Below are 13,129 nucleotides of genomic sequence, written 5' to 3'. Positions count from 1 at the left end.
TTTAATTTGAAAAATAAATATGTCACAGCAAATTCGAATCAACTTGAACAATCCCCATTACAGAACATCACCTTCAGTCAGAAGATTATGATGTTTGAAAATGCAGGACATTGTGAGTATGTTCTGTGAACAGTACTCGGTGCTGGTAAATAGAGTTGACATTTTATGCACATGATGGGGAAAAAGGATAAAAACACAAAAAGCAATGCTTTAGATCGATGCGTATCTCTTTTCTTTTTTTGATAAAAGTGTACTCATTCTGTGCCTGCTGAAGACAGAAGCCCAGTAACTTGGAGGTCTTTCTACTTGGACACCAGCGAACAAACCAGAGGAAGAGCCCTTAGTGTGGAGACAGAAATAGATCACTCTGATCTATCATCAGACATCATTAATATACATCCCTGTTTTATTGCAGTCTCCTGAGTGAAAAACAGTCATTTCAGGTCAAGTGGACATACACACTGTCATCTTTGAATGTGGATTGCAGAACTAAGAGGAGAGTATAAAGCTTCTTCAGGGTCTCATAGCTGCAGAACAATCCGGCGGGCCGATGCAATGGGACTGTTATTGCAGCTGAGAGACCCGCAGTGGAGTGGCACTGCTGAAGTCCAGGAAGAACGGGCCTTCCTGTTTGGGCAGGAAGGTAGAGGGGATGACATTGTAAATCCCGGCAGGCAAGTTCTCAACCTCCATGTAACAGAAACCGCATCTGAGGATAAAGAGATCAAATTCCATTATATAAGGTAGTATAACAATGAAAACGCTTAAATCTTTGAACTATTGCAGACCATCGATTTAGATAAGTCAACCATGCTGCTGCAGGATGAGACCATGAAACATTTTTCTCAAACATATTTTGTTATATGACTATAATGTAAATTATCAACTATCTTTGACCTAGATTTCTTTGCGAGAAAAGGCTGTGTGTTTCAAGCATTTGCAAGCTTATGTTAAACTGGAACACAGGCCAGCTGACTGTTATAAAAATCCACAAGATTATATTCAGAATATCATGCTCATGCTACCATATTACTCAAGTTATTTTTGAAATCTTATATGCGTCTTTGAAAATACATACACTACGGTTTAAATATTGGGGCTCAGTTTTTTTTGAAAGACAATAATATTTTAATGAGCAAGGATGCATTTGAAAGACTTTTATATTTGTACAATATTAACTAACAATATAATATAAAATACAATATAAACTTTCTATTCATCAAAGAATGCTCAAATCAGAACAGAATTATTTATGTAGGATCATGTGGCACTGAAGAACAGAGTAATGGCTGAAAATAAAGGAATACATAAAATTGTAATATATAGTAAAATACAAAACAGTTATTTTAAATTACAATAATATTTTATAAAATATGAAATAATCCTATCGACCCCAAACTTTTGAAAAGAGGGGTCCTTAAAAAATGGTTAATCATATTTTAGGGGATTTACCATTTAAAATTTGCATTATACAACAAAGTACACTGCATTATATACTGTATCCCATAATGCTTGTGGTTCGCTCACTTGTGACATTGCGTAATAGAAGTTCTATGTAATATCAACCATTTTTTTATTATTATTATTCTTGAATTTTTTGAAAATTATTTACACTAATTTTAAGACTCAAAATGGAAAATGTTTTTACATGAAACTTTAAAAAAATTAAAAAATAGCCAAATAACCATTTTTATTTTATAGGTAACTAGATGCTATTAACAGAATTAAACATTGAGGTTGTGTAATTATGACATTTAGTATACTAGTAGTTCTGATTGTGTAACAGTATGCAAGCATTATGCACATAATAATTTCAAAAGCATCCTGTAGTATTTACATGTTTTGCAATGTATAATACGCAGTATGCAAAAAGCAGTACACTAGCATCCCATCACAGATATTGTCAATGTGTTTCATTTAAAAGAACGGAAGCCAACACAGGGTTGGGCTCTGCATTACCTTCTATCTAGTTTTCTTCATCACAAAGAGACTATTACTTTACCTGTAATCTCCACTCCCTCTTTTTTCTGATGATCCAGATTCCCCTGCAGTAGATACGGTCACCACCTCAAAGCCCACGCTGTACTGCCTGCAGAGAGAAAGCCAAACTCCTTTATATTCACATGCATAGACGGTAATGTTTTCTCTTGGTTCTTGGGTCTAAATAAATGCGACTTATATATGTTTTTTTCCTCGTCATGACGTATTTTAGGACTGATGCGACTTATACTCAGGTGCGACTTATAGTCCGAAAAATACGGTATATGTGATTATGATCATTTGATTAAATGAAGAGAGCGCGCCATATGTTGGAGATAATTTTCAACTGTGTTGACTGTTTCCCATCAAGGAGACCCCTGAATGCGCCTCTTTAAATGGTATCGTGGTGCTCGTTGTTCTATTTTAAAACGCAATTGCAATGTTTTCAAATGATACTATAGTATTAAAAATAAAATCATCCTAAACATGGCTGTGCTGCGCAGTCAGTGAACTGCTTTTTTCACATCAAACATTTTATGCAAGTATTATGAACAGTACTTTATTTGATACTGTTCTGCAAAATGTTCGATTTTGAATTTTTTCATTCCGCTAGGCCTATTTGTGTAAAAAAAATCTGGCATTGACAGTGCATTAGATCGTGAAAGTGCATGCGTGCTTGTGTACGAGGACGAGCGAGCGCGGGTTTGACTAGATGTATTTGGAGGTTATACATCTCGTTCTGCACTTTTTTTTTATTTTTATGTAAACTAGACGGAAAAGATCATCTTCTTCACATGAGCAAAAACGTCCTTGGCATAACAGCAGAGTGGACCGGTGTACTAAGGTCTATTTAAACTGACCAGTGTAACCTTTTATATGTTTGGTTGACTGTACTTTATTTTAATAATGAACAGACTGCGATGTAAGTTTGAAATTAGAATGCACTTTAGATGTTTTGTGTCATTTAAACCAAACACAAATGTTGCTAGTTATTAGTGTGTTTGCAGCACTAATATTATTTATTTTTTATATAATTCATTTTTATATATTTTTCAGTTTAATTTATTTTTTATTTATAAAATGTTATTTATTTTAATTTAATTGTATATTTAAGTTTACATTTATGTTCAAAACTTTTATGTAAATGATTGATTGAAATTAAGATTCGAGAGATGGTTCAAGTCAGTGCTCAATAAATGATGATAAGTTTAGAAATGTTGTGCATCCACTTATTATTAGTGTGACATTTTAGCATGCAAATGAAGGGGAAAACTTCAAAATATTGGCCCTAAAAATCGGCAGCACATATCGGCTGACCCTGACCTCTAAAAACCCATGTCAGTCGATCTCTAATACCAACTGAAACCTTTGAAATGTAATGAAACCAAAGAAAACAACAAGCAGTCTGACCTGGAGCCACGGAGTTCGATTAGCAGAGGGCCTGCTTTGTCCATGTTGAACTGGTATATGGGGTTGTTCTTGAAGGTATCTCTATAGTTTCCACAACCTCCAGCACTGGCCCCCTTCCACTGCCCATTTATCTACACATAGAAAGAGAGACATGTTAAACTATCTGGAAATTGTTTCCACCAAAACAACCGCTAACAGTGAAAGCAGAGGTGTGAACTCACTCTTTTGGTCTGGGTGAAGGGTGTTGGGATTTTGGAGAAATTAAACTTGCATACCGAGTACACCTGGAAAGGGAATTTTCATTAGAACAGTTAATATGATTAAAATACTATAAAAATAAAAAGCATCCATCGCACTGGATTGTGTTTTTACCCTTAATGTGTAGTTGATGGTGTTTTGTTTCTCATACTGAGAGACCACCAGTGTGAAGGCGTGAGTTCCTGGACCAGTCAGCTTGATCTTGGTTAAGTAGTGAGGACTGTTGATCCTGATACCATCAATGTAGGGAGGAGGTTCAGCTTCAGAAAAAAATCGGACACCGAGCATATAAATTAAATTAGAAACTATAAAGAATAAAGATATACACGAGTGAATGTATTTGACTTCTTGAATTATGTGCTCACTTACCTGGATAATAGACTTTCTTTCCATTGGTCTTGTAAACTACTAATGTAATAAACTCCCGGTTTTGAGCAAAGTCATCCTTGAGAGTGAATGGAAAAGTAAGAAAATCAGAAGCACTCACTGTAGCAGTAGCAGTGTGGCCTTGCTAATTCAGCATTTTTTTTAAATGTCATTTTCTTGTAAATTACAGGTTGTTTTGTAAATATGTTTACACAATGATTTAGGAAACCACAGCTGCCATTTTTTTTTCTGTGAAAAAACATGATCTTTTTACTGCGTCTTCTCAATCCATTTGTATGTAGTAAAGTGCACAATAATCTGTTGCAGTACCTTGTCAGTGATGTGTCTGGTGAGTAGGACCCATACTGCAGCGCCCCCTTGAGGACACTGCACTTCCAGCTTGTACTGAGGATTATTGGCCAAGCTGTAGGCATCTTTCACTGGTCCCTGTTTCCCGTCCCAGCTACTGCAATAGCATAATGCACATACATTTTCTAATTATCTGATAATAATTAGACGTCATAGAGACATTTATATAGATGTAATGAAAATGAGACGGACCTGTGAATGCATGAGGATTCTTTAAACAGTGCTGGACTCCAGCTCAAATAGATGACATCGTAATACTGGCACAAGTCTTCCCAGATGATCCAAAATACACCTTAAAGAACATCAAACAAATTAATAAAACCAACTTCTTTTATAAAATTTGTCTTGTGGCATTGCTACTTTAGCACTGACGTACCATTGTCAAACTTCTGTGCCGTTTTGGGGTCAAAATTGAGGTATTTGAGAAGATCTGGTGTCCAGTTCTTCTCGTCGCGTTCGCTATATCGCCCTTTCCACCTGAGATGGCTCCATGGGTTCTTCAGCTGGAGGAAGCGTTTACCCTTAGGGAACAAGGAGGAGATGATGCTGCTGTTGTTATAGGCTCATGAGGCTTCACTATGTAAGAAATGTTTAACACAGACCAGGGGGCGTGAGTTTCACCTTGTGTTCCCTGATGTCTAGGACAGCGTATGCATGGGTGGGCACTAAACCCCACTTCTCCCCCTCCTCCTCAGTCATGACCCCTGTTGCTGTGGTGATGAGAACATCTCCTCTGTGAAACCTGCCAGGAAGGATCAACAAAACACCAGTATTGTTAATGTTAAAGGTGCACAGTGTAATTTTTAGCGGCATCTAGCGGTGAGGTTGCGAACTGCAACCAACTGTTCAGTCCCGGGCTCACCCCTCCCTTTAGAGGAGCTACGCTGGCCGACACAGGTATAGATGTCATCAGTCAAGACAACAGAGAGCATTGAGATTTTTTTACAAAAGTTAAATCAAGGAATTATATTTACTTAATTATTCAATAAATCAATGTTATTGCGAATGTTAATGTACTTGTTCATAATTGTGTCAGTGTTTCATTTGCTAAAACAACAAAGTGATGAAACGCGCTCTGTAGAGCAGTTTGTCCATTTAGGTCTACTGTAGAAACAAGCTGGTGACTTCCATGTAAGGGGAACCGCGGTGTATGTAGATATAAATAGCTCAATCTAATGTAATAAAAACATAACGGTTCATTAAGAAAGATCTTTATACACTTCTGAAAACATAGTTATATATATAATATTGCATTTCTGTAAATAGATCGTTGTAGGTATTACACACTGCACCTTTAACTATTATTTTTTTTAAATGGCAACTGAAATAAAAACTTAAACTTAAAAAAACTATTTAAAAAGGAAAGAGAAAGGTTGCCTTGTCAACTATCTGAAATAAAACAAGCTTAATCTGAAATACTAAAACTGATCAATCTAAAACAGAAATAAATACAAATTAAAGTTAAACTGACAACAGTATATAACAAAATTACACAAAATGAAAATGACAACTGAAACTATAAAAACAATATATATAAAATAACACTGCACAAAAACTATTCATGACCAGAATCAAGACAGGCAAGTGGGATAAGGCGAGTAAAATATTGAAGCAGCTCCATAACCACTGACTCAAAAGAGCCATGTGACCTTACAGTGGTCAGAAATCAATAAACACCAGTGGACTGTGTTTGTACTGTGAATGTGTGCTTACCTCTGGTAAAGCATGCGGAAAGTGTCATCTTTGTTAAAGGATTGATTGTCTGAGTGCATAGCGATACGTTCTGGGATCCAGCCAGTGAGAGCGTGCAAATCAATATTCTACATAGAAAACATGAAAGTGTCACCATAGTATACACTACTGTTCAAAAGTTTGGGGTCAGGACAACTGAACAAATTAATAGATTTCTATTATTTCAAATAAACACTGTTCTATTGAATTTAACAAACATTAAAGAATCCAGAATTATTATTTTTTATTTATTTTATTCATTAAGCATCAGTAATAACATGAAATTAAGTCAGTAATATGTAATATCTGTGCATCCCTTCTTATTTTTCTATAAAAGTGATATTAAGTTTGGTGACAGAAATGTCTTGTTTAGAGCAGCACTCACAGAATTGGAGCCTGGGAAATCGTATCCTCCCATGACCTTCATGTAAGCCTTCTCAATGAGCGAAACCCAAAGTTCATTGCGATTACTGGAGTAGGAGCAAAGCAGCTCGCCATTGCGATCCACCGGGAGGAAATCATCAATAATCACCTGACAGAGAAACACACACCTGAACTATAACAATACAATCCTGAACCTGTTGGTCTTCAAACAATGAAGACGACAACAGAAAAAAACTGCAGTTTATTTGAGGACGTGGGCTTAGAGAGGTTGAGCACCTTTCTCGGGACGCCGTTAATGTGCAGTTTCACCATGTACTTCCCACAAGGGTTATACTCTGGCTCTCCTTTCCTGTTCTGTGGGTAGATGATGCTAAATACAAACACGGAAATAAACAATTTATCATTGTGGGAAACTCCTCCCATTGACTTCTATTATTCTTGTTATACAATCGTTATTAATTAAAAGGAGAGTAAAACAGTGAGTGTGCTTGTTCAGGAATTTTTTACATTTCACTAGACATACTAAGCCTCATAATCCAAGGGTTACACATGAGTCAAACTATTAGTGTGAGGTCAAGCACACCCACTGTACCTTGTGATTAACTTTTTGTTGTAGCGTCTCTCATATGCTGCACTGATGGCCAATGAGGCAATGAAGGAACAATCTGACACAACCGTCTGCAAACAAAAGAACATTACATAAGCTAAAAATTCACATTAACAACAGAGCACTGTGAATGGTAAAACTTCTTTAAATAAAAGTAGAACTTATTACTGGTTAAGTTGCATAACCTGCTTGATGCTGAAGCTGGACACAGTGTAGATCATGGTGGGATTATTGCAGATGTCATCAGGTCGAACCCAGCGTGAGAATATGGCTTTCTGCTTTGGCGACAGAGCCAGTTTTCCACATTTGTCCCTTTGTAAAAATGTGACACAAATCTTTTGACAGTGTACCACTTCACAGTGTTATAGGACTACTACTTTTAAATATACTATTAAAAGTTTGGGATGGGTAAGATTTTTTCAAATCTATTTCAAAGAAGTCTCTTATTTTAATTTAAAAAAAACGGAATCTCTTTCAACATATTTTAAAATGTAAACTATTCCTGTGATGGCATAGCTGAATGAGTGAGTAAAAGCAAAATACAGTTGTTGCAGTGTACAAAAATACCAGTGAATATAAGTGAAACTTGCACTATATATAGTATAAATTACACTTGTACATAAAATACTCACGAGAATGGAACAGGAAAAGCAAAACGTTCCCTCAGGTCAACACTCATGAATGGAACATATTCGATTCCATTTATCTTCGAGGTCTTCCTACAGCACACACACAAACACACACACACACACAAAAATTAAGAATATAATTTCAAGATTATAATTATATATGTTACATATTATATATGTTAAAAACATGCTGAAAAAAATTTTCATTAAAAAATATACTTGTATTTTAATATACATTTGGTTATGGCTGATAATGAACAAATTAAAACCCATATTAATATTATATAATATTCAGTACAATTTAAAAAAAAAAAAAGTACAATAAAAAATGTAAAATAATTCTTGTAAATGCCACAAGTCAATTTAGGCACTCACAACATTACACATGGCGACATTGAAAAAATGACTTGGTTATGTATGGTAACCCTCGTTCCCTGATGGAGGAAATGGAGACGTTGTGTCAAAGTTCAAACATTAGTGGGCAAGAGCAATTGGAGAGCAGATGACTCTTTATGCTTTTGAATTGCTCTTGCGGTACTTTGGTGTCATACACCGATTGGTTTACACGGTGCCAATGCAACTCGACAAAGACTATATTTAAAAGCCTTCAGCGTTGAGGTAAATTAATAACAACAAATAAACATGGCAGTTCACTGAGTTCTTGATTCGATTCTCTCATAACTTAAAAAAAAAAAAAAGAGATTTGAGACCGCCGCGATATAGCATTTCCTTGGTTTCCACTGTAAACAAAGCAGCACAGCGCTTGACCCTACTGATGAATGCTGCTTTAATATCTATAATACAGAGTCGAAAATATAATCTACATTTTTCTAAAAGACAGTTCCCCTCAGAGACAGATTTATATTGACTATCACATTCAATCTGCTCGTGGTGCATTGGTACATCCCTACAGCTTGGGTTCTGGTCCAACAGTAGTTGACGAAATCGTGGAAGGTATCGTACTCTCTAAAGCCTGCACGGTGACCCTCTTAGCCTGGAAGGCATAGACGGTTGTGAGCGTAGTTCTTGCAGAACCTCTGGGTTGGGACCACCCTCGTGCAGCACTTTCAACACCTCGGCTTGGAAGAGCTTCAGGATCGGCATGAACTGGCAGGGTGGATGAAAAAAGGAACTGGAGTTGGTCATGGCAGTGTAGCAGTGGCAGCCACGAGCGTTCAGGGCAGGGTGGAGGAGTCCACTCAAGCTTGATGCTCTTGGCTGCCAGGGCAAGCACAGCTGCCATCTCAGCATTCGCCTCAGACTGAAGTCATTTAATTGTCAACTTTGGATGGTTCCAGCCCACACTCAGATGCTGAAATTGACAACTTTTGCTCACTAGAGCTGTAATTGGGCCATAAAAGTTAGGTCCGAAAGGACTGACAGCTTTTTAAAAGCCCAAACCCATTTACAGCCTGACATTATTAAAATGTGTGAACACACACAGCTCTTTTACCAAGAATGAGTCATTTATACATGTTTTAACATAATTTATTCATAACTAACATAGACTACACCACTTGGAAGTTGGAATAAATAAATAAAATAAGTCCTCTGTGACATCTTAAATTAAATAAATTTGAAATTAAGATTGAAAAATGATTGAATCCACTGTAGATGTCTTCTGCGTGTTCCTGCGCTCACTGATGATGCGTCATTATTCACTCATTATTCTCATTATAAACATGGTCAAAACTTTTCCACACCTCAGACTTTGCTTTAGTTGCTGGTGCAACCAAAACGTAATCGCCAGAGGCAAGCCTCCGTTACACCTACTCAGCATCCATTTTCGGATCTTTCTCGCGCTAATCGAAACACATCACATGACCGCTTGTTTACCTCGCAAACCGGAGCGCAAGCCTGAGCCCGACCCGAGCCCGCGTAAGATGATATAATTTAAGCTCGAACCTGACCGAACCCGTAGGGTCCCATCAGGTCCCGTCGGGTTCGGGCAAAGATCTTGAGCTCTAATCCTCACTGCAAGCTCAGAATGAAAGATTGACCTCATCCTGAGACAAGCTCTCAAACTCATCTGGAAGCTCGACTAGATAACACAAAGCATGAGAAGAACCTATTAATACCCAAATAACCATAGGGTGGCCTGCTAGGCCAATTTTGCTCACCAATTTCATCGGCCTTTCTCAATGATGTCAGAGGTATGTGGTTTTGACCCCTAGTGTCAGAACTTTGACACAACGTCGATTTGACCATCTAAAAATGAAAATTTTCATTTTGAGCTTTAAAAAAAGATAGATTTGATAGTATAATAAAATTCTCAGCACTTTTGTAAGATTAACTGTAATGAGTGTGAGATTAACAATGATCGAAATCCACATGGGGAACTGAGAAAAAAATGATTAAATATCAGACATCATCCTTGCTCTGAGCCTACCTGAGCACCTCAATTTCCTCCGCTGTGTAGCGTTGACCCCCTGGCTCACTGGACTGCACTGCTCGGACCGGCTGCGATTTGTCATGAAGAGAGAAGTCTGGGCCTAGTGGAAAGAACTGCCTCACCTGAGCAGGGCCTTTGGATGCTGAGAAGACGGGCTTGTCCTGATTTGCCTGTTTACTAAGAGAGTCTTTCAGTCCCTCTGCCCTGAAAAAAAGAAAAAAGGAGATGGAAACAAAGGATCAAGGGTCAAATGTGCATTGTTCTATTTTGAAATGTGTGTTAGTAGTGAATTTAATAATTTTTTATGGTAATCGTTGATATGCCACAACTGCTGTCGACGTCTCTGTTGATTTTGTGGTATTTCACCCATAATATGCATAATACAATGGACTATTAGTATTTTAGTATTAGAGTAAACAGTGAAGCACCTGTCCAGAGCCTGCCGAGCAAGCTGCTTCAGTTTCCCCTGCAGTGCTTGATCTGACGTCTCATTGGACTGTGTGGGAGAGAGAAAGAGTTCACAGATCTCAAGGCTTGGCTCAGTTTCTAGTTACAGAGGAGCCCATATAACCGGCAGTGAGAGATATGAGACCAGAACAATGTTCCAAAGACTGACATTACTTCAGAACTGCTGCTAGTATCTTAGTCTACATGTGTGGTTATAATGAAATTATATAGTTCGTTATATACACTACTGTTCAAATGTTTGGGGTTAATGTTTTTGAAAGATGTATCATGCTCATCAAAGCTGCATTTATTTGATATAAAATACAGTAAAAACAGCAATATGTTTAATAAAAAAACTATAACAATTTAAAATAAATGGCTTATATTTAAATATATTTTAACGTAATTAATGTACTCCTGTGATGGCAAAGCTGAAAAGCTATTAATTGTGATTTCTTAATATTTTTGTGGGGAAACATGATGCATTATTTTAGAATTCTTTAATAAATAATTAAAAAAGCCTCTTTATTGACCCTTTTGAACAAGAGAGTATATTAAAACTCAAAGCACTTCCCCTTATGTGATGACTCACCGCTTGAATACACAACTCCACAGCCTGTGTATAGAGCTCAATGGCCTCATCTGTGTTTTCCTTCTCATCTTCTTCAAAAGCCTGTGTCACCAGGAAGTATGCCCTCTCCAGATCCAGCTGATGCTTACTCTTCAGCGGGTCAGTGCTCTGTGCTTGAACTAATTACAGGGATTCAGTCAGGAAACTGAGGGATCCTAACACAGTAAGTACTTATACATCAATTCACAAAAATCGATGTCTTTTTTAGCTTAATATCTATAAATTCATCCACGCTGGAGCCGTGCCAGAGCACAACCCATGCAAGGAAGATAATTCTGCAAATACAGCACATTAGTTGTATAGGTCCCTTTCATTATACTTTTATGGTTTTGAGGCTTCAAACTTCAGTACCCAATCATAGTTAAAAAGAGCAACCAATACAATTTTGTGTTGCAAAGGAGAAAGTCATTACATTTTTGTAATGAGTGACCTAAAGGTGAGTAATCAATGAGAGAACATTATTGTCGACATTACTAAAATGTAATGCTGTTCTCAAAGTACAGTACATAACATGAGAGAACAAGGAAAAGAATAAAATTTAACTGTGAACTAGAAAATCTGACAGCATTTATTTGTGTTTCCCAAATGCTGCAAAAGACACACCACTTTCAAATGATTTATGACCTATGTAAGTTTTTTTGAAGGTTGGGCCGTGGAAAATATTAACAATTTCTTCCATCTACATCAATGAGGAGGTTTCAGGTTTGTTGACCACAGAGAATGGTGGAAAAAATTCAGCCCTAATAAACTAACTTAAAAGAAGTATCAATAGATGAAAACAGCTTTTTGATGAGGTCAAATTGTTATTAGTTAATGTACACTGACCGGCACTGAGCAGGGTCTGTACTCTGTCCAGGTACTCGTTCACCTTATCTTGGATGCTCTCTAGATTGGATCCAGCCATGCCTGCATAGATGAGAGCCTGGGCAGCCTCCTAATTCAGAACCCATAACAAAATATATAAAATATGAGTTTCATTCAAATATATCTTATTTGCCATAAGATGGAACAAGCTGACAATTCCATTGAAGAATTAACCCTTTTCAGGAAATACTATGAATGTTTAAGGTAAACTAGCTTTAAATGTCACATAGGATAACCTTACCTTATAGTAGAAAACAGCTTCATTGTATTTCCCCTTCTGATCATGCAGTACAGCTGATTTGGCAAATTTAATAGCATCGAGTTCAAGAGCTGTACAATCCATGACTGAGGTTTAAATGCTGAAAACTGAGTTCAGCTTAACGGGTAAGTTATATGGCAAATCATTTTAACCAGTTATTCATTATGGTTAGCAGTTCCTCCGAGGATTTGCGTTTCTTTCTTAAGTTGTAACAAGTTACTCGTAACGTGAACTTCCCGATCACGAATTTCGAACTAAAATAAGGCGTGACTGAAAAATATTGCATCCAAGGAGCATTCAAACGTAGTAACTCTAAATAAGATGTGAAAAAAACAACGATTTAACTTGTTATGATGACATCAAAACAAATCCTCAAACCCGCAGTACTTCCGGGTGCGGTGGGCGTGGACTGATGTTGTCACCACACGTCATTTCTTTTCCGCGAATCGGTTCCTTGAAATAGTTGAGGTAAAAGAACCGGTTCAAAACATAGACTGTATAAAAACAAAAAGCAATTAAGTGGTTTTTATTTCATTTATTACGCTGTGCCCCACAAGCCTATCTCTATTATATGTTCCAGTAAAGCCTCAAGCACCGATCTATAACTAGATGCCACGTAGATTTCTTTTTATTTTATTTTTTATTTTTATTATATTAGTAAGGATGATCTTCCTGACAGGGACATTTGAACCTACCTAATTATCATTAATTTGAATATTACCTCGATACCAAAAAGTTGCAACTATCCTCGGTTCACCCTTTATGTTCTTTGCTTGTAGGCTACGTGACGATAAAAACGTGG

At 37.0% G+C, this 13,129-nt stretch overlaps 1 protein-coding gene across 1 annotated transcript; it reads right to left on the bottom strand.

Annotated features, from left to right (window-relative positions):
- Nucleotides 1-388: 388 nt before the first annotated feature.
- LOC128030497 (calpain-7) lies at nt 389-12,749 on the bottom strand. Its single transcript, XM_052618175.1, has 21 exons — nt 12,310-12,749; nt 12,030-12,138; nt 11,166-11,323; nt 10,555-10,622; nt 10,124-10,330; nt 7,738-7,824; nt 7,291-7,417; nt 7,091-7,176; nt 6,775-6,868; nt 6,500-6,646; nt 6,097-6,203; nt 5,005-5,125; nt 4,760-4,904; nt 4,576-4,675; nt 4,345-4,480; nt 4,018-4,093; nt 3,763-3,908; nt 3,612-3,674; nt 3,391-3,521; nt 2,003-2,089; nt 389-709 (listed from the first exon to the last, which is right to left on the bottom strand). The coding sequence occupies exons 1-21, from the start codon at nt 12,409-12,411 to the stop codon at nt 565-567; spliced, it is 2,442 nt and encodes an 813-aa protein (XP_052474135.1). The 5' UTR covers nt 12,412-12,749; the 3' UTR covers nt 389-564.
- Nucleotides 12,750-13,129: the final 380 nt, after the last annotated feature.

The sequence above is a fragment of the Carassius gibelio genome, chromosome A16, assembly GCF_023724105.1.
Source record: "Carassius gibelio isolate Cgi1373 ecotype wild population from Czech Republic chromosome A16, carGib1.2-hapl.c, whole genome shotgun sequence".
Lineage (NCBI taxonomy): Eukaryota > Metazoa > Chordata > Actinopteri > Cypriniformes > Cyprinidae > Carassius > Carassius gibelio.
This window is presented reverse-complemented; position numbering and strand designations above follow the sequence as displayed.